Raw genomic sequence first — 14,782 nt, 5'->3', positions numbered from 1 at the left:
CATGGGAGGGGGGGGAGTCAAGTTCTGAAATAAAGAAAAACAGTTGTGCAAGTTTGCAGTAAAATCCAGTTGTGACTGGCATTGATTGGCCAGCGCTGTGGTCATCAGCACAACTCTCCCCAACCAGTTTGGCAGCTGTTTTAAAATGTGCTGCCTTTTTCTTTTATAAAGGCAGACGACTAGCAGATAAACAGATAGACATAAAGTCAGTGTAGCTTGCCTGAAGTAGGAATAGAGACATGATTCTGCTTTTACCTTAACAGAGCATCCATCTGTCGTACAAATTGTGACGCTGGAAGGCATTCCCTGTGGCTATGCTTCAGATCTGTCTGTCATCAGCTCCAGAGTTCAAACATCTTCCTGGAAATATCTGAATTTTTTTGATGGCACACATGAACTCAAATGGCACATATTACAATGACCAGTTGCTACTCCTTTATCTTGTGTCATCTCTTGAAATGTTTAATATATCCCTCCCCCTTCTAACAGCCAAGGAACAACCGAGGCCAAATTTGGAAAACGGATCATCGGTTTTGATTTACGGGCATTAATACAAAGAGTTGTGTATATGGTGTTCTGTTTTTTTTTTAAGATACATGCAGTGCACAGGCTGGATGCACCTAGAGTTATCAGCCTCCAGGTGGACCCTGGAGATCTCTTGGAATTATAACTGATCTCCAGACAACAAAGTTCAGTTCACCATGAGGAAAGGCAAGCTTTAGAGGGTGGGCCCTCTGGAGTCACATTCCTGCGACTCTCTCTCTTAACTCTCCCCTCCCCAGGCCCCACCCCCAAATCTTGATACATCCAGCACTGACAGATGTGGTCTTCTTCATGCCCCCTTTCATGGCCAGGTCATTCTTTTCAGCTTTGACTTAGGACCAATCTCCTAAAACCTGGGGGGGCGGAGATAAAGCCATATTTTCCTGAGAGGGAGGGACTTACTTTTGACCCCTGTCTTCCTCCCTCCCTTGGAACAAAAGCACAGTTACAGGGCACAGAAGCTACAAGAAAGAGCAAATTTCTCCAGTAGAAGAGTGCAAAGGGCCATTGTCCACTCCTTTCTCCTGTCTCATTCCATTTTGACTGAGGTTGGAAGGGATCCGAAGGATCTTCTCCAGGGAATTGCCTCCTAACCCCGCTAGCCCCTTACGGACACTCCCCAGTGCAATGTCATGAAGGTAACGCAGAACCTTATAATCTAGATTGTCACGTTTGGGCATTTCTCTTTGCAGATCCGCTGGAGGAGATGACCGAAACCTCCCCGCAGACGGCCGCCAACTCCGCTGCAGAGCTCCTGAAGCAGGGGGCAGGTGCGTAAGTTCCATGGCATCAGTATGAAGACTGACAAACAAGCTGTGCAGTGAAGCCTCTGTTTTCCAGGATGAAAAGTTTTGAGTGCCCTTTTCCCATTGCCAGTTCTGTGGTACAATATCGGCCTCTGCTGGTCACCTTAATAGGATGTGGTGGAGGGGAGTATTTGTATGTATTGCAGTAAGACCTGCTGTGCAAAACAACTCACACCTTTCTCATCTCTCTTTTTGTTTCCTCAACCAGCATGCAATGTGTGGTATCTGAATTCCGTGGAAATGGAGTCGCTCACAGGCTACCAAGCCGTGCAGAAGGCCTTGAGCTTGACGTTGGTCCAAGAGCCTCCTGCCATCTCTACGGTGGTCCATTTCAAAGTGTCTGCACAGGGCATCACGCTGACGGACAATCAGAGGAAGTGAGTGTAGGGAGCGGGCGCTGTGTGGATCTCCTGTCTGTTGGGGAAGGCATTTTGGATATGACGCAGCACCAGACCCCCCACGGAGTGTGCAGATGGGATAAGATGGCATATGTGCTTTATCACATTAGTGAGTGTAGGCATTTTTTTTAAGTGACCAGTTTTAGCTGTTTCTGTTTTTGAGTGGACTATTTTAATAGCATTCGCTTTAGTGGGTTTTTTATGGCTTTGTTTTGATTTTGCTTTTATGGCTTGGGTTTATTAGTTTATTGGGAAAGGCACTGGCAAACCACCCCGTATTGAGTCTGCCATGAAAACGCTAGAGGGCGTCACCCCAAGGGTCAGACGTGACCCAGTGCAAAAGTAGGCATGTGCAAAAAAAAAAATCAGACTGTTTTGGATTTAACCTGAATTAATTCAGGCCAGATCCAAAGCACCTGAAGCATCCTTCCTCGGCTCGGATTCTGCCAAACCCAAATTGGTTTGGCACCATTTCTGATTATTGTGCAGTCTGGGATGTGGACAGGGGGTTGAGGTAGAGGCACCAAATCTGTAGCGTAGCTGTAGGATCCTCTCCTCAAAAGAACCCCCAAGTTTCAAAAAGATTGGCCCAGGGGGTCCAATTCTGTGGACACCCAAAGAGGGTGACCCCCATCTGACCTCCATTGTTTCCAATGGCGAAACAAGAACATTTCCCCTGCCATTTTAAACAGTGGAGGTTGGATGGGAGCAGCCGGGGCAGGGAAGATTTCACTCGCTCACAAAATGTCACTTCCCAGTGGTTTGGCCAAGGCGTGGAAGGATCTAGGGTGGCTAGCAAACATGTCAGCATTTGTCATCTACCCCACCTCCTGAATCATTCATTCATTCATTCATTCATTCATTCATTCATTCATTCATTCATTCATTCATTCATTCATTCATTCATACATTCGGCTTATTAAAAACAAGTAGGTAACTACGAGACTCACGTGGGGCTTTTGCCCCCCCTCCCCTGCGCACAGCTTTTCGTTTTTCTGCTCCCCTGGCAGCCCCTGCAGCCTCTTCCCCTTTCCCAGCTTCCTTCCCTTTCTCACCTCCTTCAGCTTTCCCTCCTTCCCTGCTTCACATGAAGGTTATTTTAAAAGGGTCACTTTTCTTCCCTCTGAAGCCTGATGCTAAGAGAGGCATTTCCCCCCTTGCGTTATTACCCCCGCCCTCTGTTTCTGCTAATGGAGTGAGACCTCTAGTAACTCTAGATGTAAAGAATGTTTTGTATCTCTCACCCTGTTTTGTGTGTGTTCTCTCCTCTTTCCCAGACTCTTCTTCAGAAGGCACTACCCAGTCAACACTGTGATCTTCTGTGCTTTGGATCCACAGGACAGGAAGTAAGGACAAGGGATGCTCCCCCCTCCCCCCCCCCCCGATTCATTGTTTACAGCAGGCTGTCTCAGCCAGGGTTATGTGAAGCCCTGGGGTTTCTTGACAGCCCTGGAAGTGTTGCCCTAATGGGTGGGAGTTAATTAATTTTAATACATTTTTAAAATCTGTTAAAGATTTATCGGGTGATATGACCATATATGGTCATTTCAACCTCCCCCCCCCCCCATGGCCGATGGTGGGACCTGGAGGGGGTGAGAAGGAGAAGGGCTCCAGGTGAACGTGCCCACAGCTCTGCTTCCCAACCCATTCTGCACAATTGGGCCACTTCTGGGGTTTCTCGAAGCCTGAATAACGTTTCAGGGGTTTCCCAACAGGAAAAAGGTTGAGAATTCCTGGTTTACATGTTACCCCAGGACTCCCAAAAATACCCCAATAAAAATATTTCTCCCTTCCTTCCTCTCTTCACTGTCCTCCAGGTGGACGAAGGATGGCCCTTCAGCGAAGTAAGTCAGTTTTGATTTTCACTTTCTGTAAAGATCTGTGACTCACGTAACACGAGCATCTTTTGTTTTGTCTTTTGGATCCTTTGAAATGATGACTCTAGTGATACCATGAGATCCCCAGGCCCCACCTAGAGGCTGGCATTCCTCTTGCGAGATGCCACCCGGCTTTGCATAAAAAGACAAAAATTGTGCAGAAAATATGGCTTCTACGGCCAGTTGACGACTTAAAGATGGTAGAAGAAGAGGTCCTTTCTTCTAGTGATCCCCTGGAAAAGCTGGCACTCTACCAAGAACTAGAGAGATTGTACAAGAGTGGAATCCCTGAAATGAGCAGAATCCAAATTGCATTTTAGAGGTCTTCTCATTGAGGACCCGCCACGAGCCGCAAGGGAGTGGCGGGATATAAATCTAATAATAATAATAATAATAATAATAATAATAATAATAATAATAATAATAAAGGAGCCCCTGACAAGCCACCCAGCAAACCCACCAATGTTTTTTGGCCCCCAAAGTCATCCGGTGATGGATTCTCCAATACGGCACTTCTCTGTTCTCTAACCCAGTGGTTCCCAAACACTTTGGTATGGTGACCAACCAATCCAAATTGATTTGTTATGGTGACTTCTCTGGGGCTGGCCCAAGGGTTTTTGTTTGCTTGTTTCTTGCATCCTAGGCAAACTAGGACTGGCACACATCTAGTTCAGCATTCCATGTCCTGCAGTCACAAACGAGCAGTTTTTTGAGAAACCAGCAAACTAGGGTTGGGTGCTTCAGCGTCCAAAGTGGCCGTTTGCGCCCGAAGCAGCCAGCGCTTCTTCGTCCCCCCCTCTAATCCCTACTAAGCCGCTTAAGAAACTCACTCTCGTAAGCACCATTACATGTTTTACTTGATCATCATGTACTCACAGTGGAAAAATAAATGCCAACTTACGTGTGACATGGACTGTTTCCAGACTGGGAATTCTGCTGCCCCAGATCCCATGCAGGAGCACAAATACGGGGTGGACGAGGTACCCTGGGCCAAATGGTCCCCCGTGCAGGAGCAGGAAGAGGTTGGGCAACCTGCCCCAGCTCAAACTCCAGCTTGCAGCCCAACGCTGAGCCTCCAGTGCAGAAACAGTCATGGAATGTACTCCTTTCAGGGTCAGACCTTGGTTTGCAAAATACAAAAGAAAGCAACGGAAAGGGCAGGGGCAGCCATTGCGACCTACTTTCCTGACCCGCAGAGTTGAGAAACTCTGCTCTAACCCACTCCTCTTGCTTTGTTCTTTCGGCAGGGTCTTCGGGTTTGTTGCGAGGAAACAAGGCAGTGCTGCGGACAACGTCTGCCACCTGTTTGCAGAGCATGATCCAGAGCAACCCGCCAGCGCCATCGTAAACTTTGTCTCCAAGGTCATGATAGGTTCCCAGAAGAAGAACTAAAAAACATCCTTTCTGAGCTCCCGGAAGGGGGCTGGGATGGAGTTGGCCTCTGTGCCATCCTGCTTCCCAGGAAGAGAAGGAGAACCTGCTTCTGCATAGCAATATAAGGAGCCCCACCTGCTCTTTGAGAAACTGTCGGATCATCTGTAATGTCTGTAAGGAGCCAGGAGCCATCAAGAATCCTAAATCCCATTTTGGAATCAATCAAGGGAGGAAGAGGGGAGATGAGAGTTGGTCCACTTCCAAGCAGTTTTCTGTCTTCTGATATATATTTTTTTGTCATGGGTGGGCAGCAGAGCATGAGTGAGATGTACGGAAGGGAGGGGAGTATTATCCCATTCAGCAAGGCAAATCGTGCTGGCGTGCACATTTTACTAGAAAAATGTGTACATTTTGAGGGTAGACCTTTCCCTTGAAAAGGAATTGCAGAGCCTGTAACTGGTATAGAGGGATGTTGGTGGGGAAGAACTAGCTGGCGGGAATTGCGGGGGGGAGGGGGGGAGTCAGTAACGCTCCCACTGTCCACTCCCCTGAAAATGCCCCCATCGGCTCTGCTTTGAAATATTTTCCACATTAACCAGAAGTAAGCCCACCTGGTGGTCTGCGGGAGGGCATTTGTAGCAGAGAGTCTATGTGCATGAGTGCGGTTAAGCTGCGCACCCTTCCCTTCTGACCGCATGCTCCTCGCTCATGGGCACCTGTCTTTGCATTTGCATTTTCCTAAGTTTGACAGCAAGCCTCAGATGGAACAACAGACTTCTGCTGCTAGATACTTGGTGTAGCCGCATGGATGGTAGCTGTAGTTTCTTCAGGCTCTTCCCTTGGTTTTTATAACAGCAGTGGAAGTCATGCTTAAAAAGGAATGAGGTATGTTTGGAGGAGATTGGAGCTGGTTTGTTTGGGAAGGTGCAGAGAGTGAGAGCAAGAGAGAGGAGAAGCAAGCAAGGAAGATGTCGTGCAGGAGATTTGCCTGGTGCACGTAGCATAAGAAAGACTTTGAGCTTGTTGGAGGCCTAAATAGATGAGAGGTTGGTGAGAAGGCAAAATGAGGTATGGGGAAAATGTGTGGTGTGTTATTTTTATGTTGCTTTGTTTATGTTTATATGAAGAATTAAGCAGGGAGTGTAATGTCGTTTGGATGAATGCAGGATAAAAATGAGGGAAAAGCACATCAAAATCAGTTTTGTACAATTTATAATATATTTTATATATGTGGGGGTTATTTTGTTTTTTGTTTTTTTGCTTCTGCCAGATTATTTATAGTGTGAAACGGATCTTGGTTCTGTTCTGTAGCTGTTCTGAATTTGGGCACGCTGTTGAGCTCGGCTGACTTAGAAGGATTCCTCTGAAGCTCAGCTCTGCCGCTCGATTCGCTCAGACTGGCGTGGAAGGACCACGGGCCGTGCTCTGCCATCTTGCCCATGTCTTGCAGTCAAAGTAGGGTTTCCTGTTCTCACTGTAAAAACGAGTGTGCGTATGTGCATGTTCTTCCTTTTACAGTAAGTGCAGTTCTGTCATTTTCTACTTTTAAAAACAACTATGCTATTTTACATATTTTTTTAAAAATTGAAATATGTTTTTAGCAAAGGGTTTTAGTAGTCCCAAAGGGAAAAAAATCTGTATTTTTGGTGCACTTATTGCATATTTCGAGAATTGTTATGCCCTACTTGACAATCGGACACCTGTCATGTGCTCAAATACTCCAATGCAGAGTATTTTTAGACTCTTACAAAGGCTTTTTTAATGTTCTGGGATTTGCTTTTGTGGGTCTTGGGGATCATTCTCAGGGTTCCTTCACACCCTGTCATAGTAGTCTGGGGAGTCACCACCCCGTGGTATGATTCTGCACCACAAGGCAAACCCATCTGAAGAGGCAGCCACAGAGGTAGTATGAATGGGTTGGATTTTGCCATTCAGTTAGTATACCCAGCCACTCCGTGTCTAGGGGAATGATAAAAGTGTTGGAGTCAAAATAGAAGACCACTATGGCCACGTTTTCCATGATGCTAAGAGAAGAGCTGAAATACAGGAACAGGAGAAGCAAAACAAATCCCATTGATTGTGTAAGTTACAGACAAGGGCATCAAAGGCCCTGAGGAGGCTGATGAGATTTATGTATATGTGGTTGTCTGAGCTTTTGTGGTGCTGAGTTATACGCGTAGAAATGTTGCCTGTCGATCCATATTTCGGTTGGACCGAGTACGCCAGACTCTGTGAGGTTAACAATTGGCCACCTCTACTTCTGGCCACTTAAATTCTTGCAAAAATAGCTTGTTTCAAAGATGGCGTATAATTGTGGTATTGGATGCTGTAGATCTGTCCCGCTAGTGGAGTCACTTTCCTTTGGTAGAAGGACTCTTCTAACACGCATCTTGCAGCAGTGGAAAGCTCCTTCTGCCAGAGGAATGCTGGAGCCTAGTCTGTTCTCATCCCGTTTTGACATCTTAACACAGCTTGAAATAGCTTTCTTTGGTTTAGACAGAGATAGGAAAAGACTCCCAAGCATAGCTTTGGGCAGGATTCCCTTTGGTCGCCATTTTTGTTCATATTTTGAACTTTGTATGTCTGGCTTCCACTGAAACGCTCAAGACAAGGTGCCCTTTTATCCTCCCTGTTGTCTAAAATGCTCACCAGATAAACCGGTCCTTCACAGTTTTGTTGGCAGTTTGGTGTTCTCTGCACCAATTACTTGAATAGGCATTCCGGTAGTTCCTTGGGACCCATTGAAAGTGGAGGTATACGGAATTAGGAGTAGATGGAACAAATACTTAAGATCTTGTCTTTCCATTTCTCCTTGACCAAGGTGGATGCTCTTCTTGGGTGATGAGTTCTTCAGTAGCTTATGAAGAGCCTGGCTTCTGCTGTCTGCATTTCACTTAATCTACAGCAGTGGTCCCCATCCTTTTTATCATCAGAGACCGGTCAACGCTAGACAATTTTACTGAGGCCCGGGGGTGGGGGGGGGAGTCTTTTGCCGAGGGACGTCGCCACCGCCTGAGACCCTGCTTCGCATGCTTCCTCGCCGGCACCCCTGACTTCCCACCACCCACTGGGGGGCACTGCCAGCAGCAGCTGCGCAGTGCCATGCCGAGGGGGAGCCCCAGCCATGCCGGCTGCTGGAGAGCACCAAATGTGAGCCGGCGGCAGAGTGGCAGGGCAACCCCCGAGGCAGCAGCCGGGGAAGAGGACGAGGAGGATCCGTGGCCTGGTACCGACTGATCCACGAACCAGTACCGGTCTCAGGACTGGGGGTTGGGGACCACTGATCTACAGGATGGATACTGCTTGGGGTTATGGACCCTTATTGAAGGGCACTCCTTAGACTGGGGGGAGTAACTGAACACTTTTGCTGTTTTGGAGTCATCTTTTGCCTTCATAGCAGCTAGTGAAAGAAAGAACTCTTTTGGGGAAACAATGGCACCAGCTCTGGGGTGGGGCGGGAACACAAGCCATAGACAGTGAGTTGAGTAACGGACGAAAATTCTAACTGAGGGGACCTCTCTTGCCTGCGTGGCACCATAATCGCTGCTTCTACGTACGGAATACACATGAAATGAATTAAGCACAGGGCACCAGACACACATTCATGTGACTTTGGGATTGTGGGAACCACAGTGGTGCATGGAGTACTTTTTTGTTTCCCAGGATTTTGACAATTGTATGTATTGAGTCTCACAGGTAATGCCAGCAAGTTGCCACTTGTATTTATCCAAGCTCCTATTAACCTCCTTGTTCAATCTACTGCTGGACTCTTACAGTGTTAATATATATAAAGAGAGAGGCCATGGAAGCCACAGGTGCCTTCAGTTGGGCAAGGCTGTTGCACGGTTTCCCGTTTTTGTTTTCCAAAGGAGCCATTTGCAAGCTGTGTCCTCTGGATTGCACTGCATGTTTTAAATAATGAAATGGTTCCCGTTTATTCAGCAGTATCTTTTTTAAAAGGTTTTCTTACCTGCCTTATATATTAGCAATTTTTCTTCAAAACATGTATAAAAATATCCATTATGTAAATGAATGTTCTATAAATTCTATGTATAGTCATTTCTCTCTGCTTTTTTGAAATATCTCCTTTATTCAGATTCTAATAATAAAAAAAATAATTTTATAAATCTAATTCTACAAATGGGTCTTTGGAATCTGCTTTTGGCTGGGAGGGTGAAGTTTAGGATTCATGGGCATAAAAGCACTGGGGGAGGGGTTGGGGGGGAAATTGCTCGCTTCATTACAAGGAATATGCTTTTCGCTCTTTTGACACAACTGCTATTATGCTTCAGCCTTTTAGCTAAAATCAAGTGTACTTTAGCACAGACACTTTTAAAAGGGGGATGAGACCTCTATGGAGGAGAAGTCCCTCAATGGACACACAAAGAAACGGGAATTCAGGGGGTTATCTGTTGTAACCTTGTTTAAAAAATCATTCGTAAAACTTTTTTTACATTGGCAATCTATACAGTTAATAACAATAATATTTATAACCTGCTCTTCCCCAAATGCTCAGGATGGGTTATCTGTAAACTGCGTTCTGCAGTATAAATAAAAGGCTAAGGGCCGTGGGGGTGGGCTCAGTCCGTGATGGGGGAGGCCAACACTTGGCCCCTCCGCTTGTCAGTCTGAGGCCAAGGGGCCAATCCGATTGAGCCCTCACCAGGACAGACCAGAGTTCCATCCACCGCAGGGAGAGGAGGTCAGTAGGGCTGCCAAGGGGGATGAGAACAGAGGCTTGGACAGGCTGCACCAGCCCTTTTTGCCCCAAGGCTGTCCTGTCAAGTCCAACTGTAAATTGCCTCAGAACCCTGACAGAGCTGGCCGGAGGCTGGAGAGTGCACTCCCTCCCCCTCCCTTGCTGCAAAGGAGCCTCTGACAGGCCCTGACTGAGGGGAGGGAGGCCTTTCCAAGAGCAATGCAGGGGAGCCTCAGGGCCTTCCTTTTGAGGGTGGGGAACTTTCCCCTTCTGCCAAACAGTTGGCTGACAGGCCACAGAAAAGCCCCTTCTCACTTCAAATACTGCTCTGGCCGGCCATGCTGCTGGAGGGAAGAAACAGCCAAGCAACTCTCTGCAGATTTGAGACCTACCACACAGGGTTGTTGTGCAGGTGAAACTGGAAGCTGTTGCAGAGGTTCTTTTGCCTCCTGTTTCATCTGCACAACCCTGTGCAGCAGGCCTCAAGTGATTCAGCTCGATGGTCCCTTATGCACAAGCACTTCATGATACATTTTATGTGCTTCCATATGAGGCTACAACTCAGTTGGGTAAATGCGCCAATGTAATGCCAAGGAGTGTGAACATCTTTATCTACAGAACTGCAGGCCGAATATTTTTACCTTCTCACTTCATTCCAGCACATTTAACCCAGACTAGTTTTGATGGTGTCATTAAGAGATCCCATCCTTCTTTCCTTTCTGTGGAGATTAAGCAGGGAACACATTGCTAAAAAGCTTTTTTGCCCAAAGGGGATGACATTCTTCAAGACTTTACCCTTTAGCAAAGGACCCCTCCTGCCAAATGGCAGAATTCTGGAAGAAAGCCTCCCTGTTCCCCAGGCTGTTAAAATTTGAGGCTGTAAAGCATCAAAGCAACACACATCAGAAGCAGTGGTGCCACCAGAAACTCTCCGAAAAAATGAAGGGAATTGGGGGGAGACCCGTTTTATGTATTCCACGGAAGTACGTGGCTAATTGTGGTTTTCTAGACAGAAGCTTTCCAGCTAAATTAAGCAGCTGGGTATCCACAATAGCAATAGCAGCTGCGAATTCTGCCGCCTGTGCAGCAGGAAAGGATTTGCCCCCAACTTCAATTCAAGGGAACTGATCTCTGTAATCTGGAGATCAGTTGGAATTCTGGGAGAACTCCAGGTCCTACTGAAGGTTGACATCCCTATATCTTGTCCAACTTCCCGTTCCACTCGGCAGTCCACCAGATTCCCTTGCAGAGGTTTCTATCTCTGGGTTGGGAGGTTCCTGGATACTTTGTGGGTGGAGCTGGGAGTGGGCGGAGTTTGAGCAGGGAGGCACCTCAGTGGAGTATAAGGCTATGGAGTCTACCCTCCAAAGCAGTCGTTTTCTCCAGGGAAACTGATCTCTGTCACCTGGAGATGAGCTGCAAAAACAGGAAATCTCCACATCCTGCCTATGCCCCTGGAAGGTCTGCAAGGAGCAATGTTAGTCAAAACCTCCTCCTAACATTGTCCCTCAAGCACAAGTGTTCAGAGGGGTTCGGTCTCTGCAAACAGAGCTGTTGTCTCCTTAGTGATAACCACAGATGGTCCCTTCCATGAATTTATATAACCCTTTGTGGCCATCCAGAGGAAAACAGGCCCTTTGACTGACTGGGAAAGCTGCTGTTGGGTTGCACCATGGATGGCAGCTGGCAGACAAGAGAAGGCCAACTTTGCTGGCCATTCCACCTTCCTTCTAACTTCCCAGTCAGGTCCTGGTGGCAGTGTGTCCAGAAGAGTCCATGTGTTGTAGTGGTTACCGTGCTGGACTGTGAACCAAGGAGGCTTGCTGGGTGGCCTTGAGCCAGTCACCCTCTGTCAGCCTAACCAGCCAGGGTGGTATAGAGCAGCAACCTCTAAGCTGGAGAACAGTGTTTGATTCCCCACTCCCTCCTCCACATGCAGCCAGTTTGGTGACCTTGGGTCAATCTTAGTTCTCTCAGAACTCTCAGCTTCACCTACTTCACAGGGTGACTGTTGTGGGGAGAGGAAGGCAATAGCGAGTGAGATACATGAGGCCTGCTGGGTGACCTTGGACCAGTCACAGTTCTCTTAGAGCTCTCTGAGCGCAGGATATTTAGTATTTGGATGGGAGGCCACCAAGGAAGTCCGGGGTTCTGCTAGGCAGAGGCACCTACGGCTGTGTGCTTCGGCAGCCAAAGTACATAACCCTAGGCCATGAAAACCCTAGAAAACCCTGCAGGGTCACCATAGGTCAGCTGTGACTTGCCTGCACTTCTGCTACCCACAAGAAGGGCTCATAGCATACTAAGGTTATGTCAAATCACACGGACTCTTCATCTGAGCTTTAATAAATGCTGCTTGGGTTTCTTGTTTCCAGGATTGAAACCTGTGCGCAGAGACATCTTTTGGGTTGCAAGCCTCCCCCATACTGCAGGTCTCTTCTTTCCCTTCTGGTTATTTTTCCTTTTCTTGTTTTCAACAGTCACCAACAGTCTCACTGGCTGTAGAACACAACTTCCCAATCACGCCCACAGAATCAACCAACCTGCAGACATTGACGCAGAATCAGCCAATCTCCTTGAAGTCCCGCCTTTCTCCCCACCAATAGGGGCAGCGTATTTTCCAAGGCTCCCTGTCCTCTTCAAATTCAACTGAACAGTGTGCTTTTATTTGATCGTTATCACCTCACCTGTAGGGGATACATTGACCTTTAAAGCGTTGACTTTTGCACAGCCCTACCTTTATATATTTCGCCTTTCCCGAAAATATGCAAATGTTAGCTCGCCAACCTCCCCTGATAATCTGGAACCTTGTTACTTTAATGAAATGTTTGTTATATTAACTGCGGAACAAGCAAACGGAAAAGGACAAACACCGCCCTCTATTGGCGGTAGTCCAACATGTCAATAGCTATTAAGGCTGTGTAAACCTAGTCCATACTTGAGAGTTTAACGTGCCATACTTGTTAATGGAATAAAGAACTATTCGGGTGTTCAATCCATTTGAACCCCATAACTCACAGTGTAACTTTGGATGGCTGGAGAAAAGCCTAGGACAGCAGGGGAAGTAGCATGAAAGGAACTGAGCGAATACCAAAATCCTAAATGGCAATTCTGCTACTACAGCTTCCATCGGGCCCAGACTACAATTGTCTAGCTTTCCAGATTGAGAATCTGGATTTCAAAGAGCTTTCCCCCCCCCCCCCCAGTTGGTTGAAGGCCTACTGACACCGCCTTGAATTGGCCTGCTCTTCAAGAGTAATTGTCGCTTGAGAAGATGGCAAAGTTATGACTGCGAAATCCTTCCCGTCACGCAAGATGCCAGGGGTGGACCTGTGTGAGCCCGTCCAGCTGTACAACATCTTGAACCAGTCCACGAAGCTATCCAGATTGGCAGAGCGAAACTACTTATGTTTGTTCGACGCTCGAACCAAGAGGGAGTACGACGAAAGCCATCTGATCACTGCCGTGCGAATTAAGCAGGACGCTTCTGGCTCGTATGTTGTCCCTCCTTCGGTGGACCTCGCCTTCATCAGACACTGTGTAGTGTATGATGGCTCAACCAACCTCTTGGATGTCACCAGTGAGATGGATGCTACTGTTCAGGAAGTGGATGAAGAAAAAAATACCAAGCCTGGATCCGCCTTACGCTGCGCCAGAGTGCTACAGCGATACACTCGCTTTCCTGTCCTGATCCTGAGGGGGGGGTATGAGCGCTTCACTGCCTCTTACCATTTCCTCCGGACCCAGAAGATTTTCTGGATGCCTCGGGAACTGGAGGACTTTCTGCCCTATCCTGTAGAGATAGTGCCGGGCCAACTGTATATGGGAAATTACATCCAGGCCTGCCACCAACAGATTCACAAGGATCTGAAGATTCAAGCCCATGTAAACGTCTCCGAGGAGGTGGACACGTTCTTTCCCAACGACGGTGACAAAGTCTTTCACATTCCAGTCCCCGATTCTCCAGAGGCAGAGATGTCGGCCTTCTTCAGCGAGATGTGCCACTTTATTGATAGCCACATGCGTCAATCTCCAGTTTTGGTTTTTTCTACCTTGGGCATTAGTAGATGCAGTACAGCAGTCTTGGCCTATCTGATACACTCCTGCAGGCTCTACTTAAAGAATGCATGGAGCTACCTCCAGAAGTGCAAAAGCAACATCCGGCCCAATCGGGGGTTTGTGCGACAGCTGTCTGAATGGGAGACCCGAGTCTACCTGGCCACAGTCACCAATATCTCTGAACCGGGTTATTGACCAAAGGTATCCACTAACATAGCTTGTCTGGTCTCATCTTTGGTGACCTTCTAAAAAGCTGTTTAAAAAAAACCCACAAAAACTTCTCTATCGTTTTAGAAATTTTTATTTTAATGAAGCCTTACATTAATTTTGATGAAGTCAGGATTCGTATAATTTTTGTTGGTGTGGTTTTTAACTGAATGTTTTATTGTTCTGAATTGCCCCAAGCTCGTATGGGGAGGAGCAGTATACAGATTAAATATTATTGTTGTTTATTGTTTTTAGCTGTCTTATGTAGAATTTTTGCTATTTATGGTTATATTTTTTTCCTTCTGCTGTTAATATTATGGGGGTTTTATTGTTTTTTGTAATCTGTTATATTGTTTTGAGTTTGTAAACACCCCCTGTTGCCAGAGTGGTTTATAAGTTTCTTAAATAAATATTTATTGTATGCAAAGGACTCTTTCGTAGCAAGATTGCTGTGTTATAGGATTAAACCATAGCGTTTCCGATGATTTCTAATGAGGTGGGTTTTCCGCAAGGAGAAGGCGCATGGCCTCTCCTCATAGCCCTTCCCTCCTCTTCCCTGCTGGTTGCCAAATCAGGCCCAACACCCCTTCTTCCCAGGGATGGTGGGAACAAGACACACCGTCCTCTCAAAGGCTGAAGGCGTGAGGAGTTGCTAGAATGATGTTTGCCTTTTCCTGTCCAGATCCTAAGCTGGACAAATCAGATAGGCGAATCTGTATAAGGAGGTTCACAAAGATAAAACGAACTTTTGCAACTTCTGGTGGAGATAAGAAAATAAAAGCAGCCGTTTGCTAAGTTGAGGTTGTTTAGATGAGGTGA

The 14,782-nt window shown here is 46.9% G+C and overlaps 2 protein-coding genes across 15 annotated transcripts in view; both read left to right on the top strand.

The window, feature by feature from the left end:
* The window catches only part of TNS3 (tensin 3), a 258,750-nt gene extending 249,620 nt beyond the window's left edge, over positions 1 to 9,130 (top strand). For all 14 annotated transcript variants that reach the window (XM_077303191.1, XM_077303190.1, XM_077303189.1 and 11 more), the window contains 5 exons: positions 1,236 to 1,313; positions 1,558 to 1,726; positions 3,025 to 3,093; positions 3,565 to 3,591; positions 4,872 to 9,130. In XM_077303191.1, the coding sequence (XP_077159306.1) occupies positions 1,236 to 1,313; positions 1,558 to 1,726; positions 3,025 to 3,093; positions 3,565 to 3,591; positions 4,872 to 5,016 (488 nt within the window). In that variant the 3' untranslated portion in view covers positions 5,017 to 9,130. The remainder of the gene's footprint in view (positions 1 to 1,235; positions 1,314 to 1,557; positions 1,727 to 3,024; positions 3,094 to 3,564; positions 3,592 to 4,871) is intronic.
* A 119-nt stretch (positions 9,131 to 9,249) lies between these two features.
* LOC143820666 (serine/threonine/tyrosine-interacting-like protein 1) lies at positions 9,250 to 14,390 on the top strand. Its single transcript, XM_077303733.1, has one exon. The coding sequence runs from the start codon at positions 12,983 to 12,985 to the stop codon at positions 13,949 to 13,951; it is 969 nt and encodes a 322-aa protein (XP_077159848.1). The 5' UTR covers positions 9,250 to 12,982; the 3' UTR covers positions 13,952 to 14,390.
* Positions 14,391 to 14,782: the final 392 nt, after the last annotated feature.

Source organism: Paroedura picta, chromosome 11, assembly GCF_049243985.1.
Source record: "Paroedura picta isolate Pp20150507F chromosome 11, Ppicta_v3.0, whole genome shotgun sequence".
NCBI lineage: Eukaryota > Metazoa > Chordata > Lepidosauria > Squamata > Gekkonidae > Paroedura > Paroedura picta.
The sequence above is the reverse complement of the archived record's forward strand: the minus strand, read 5'-3'. Positions and strand labels throughout refer to the sequence as shown.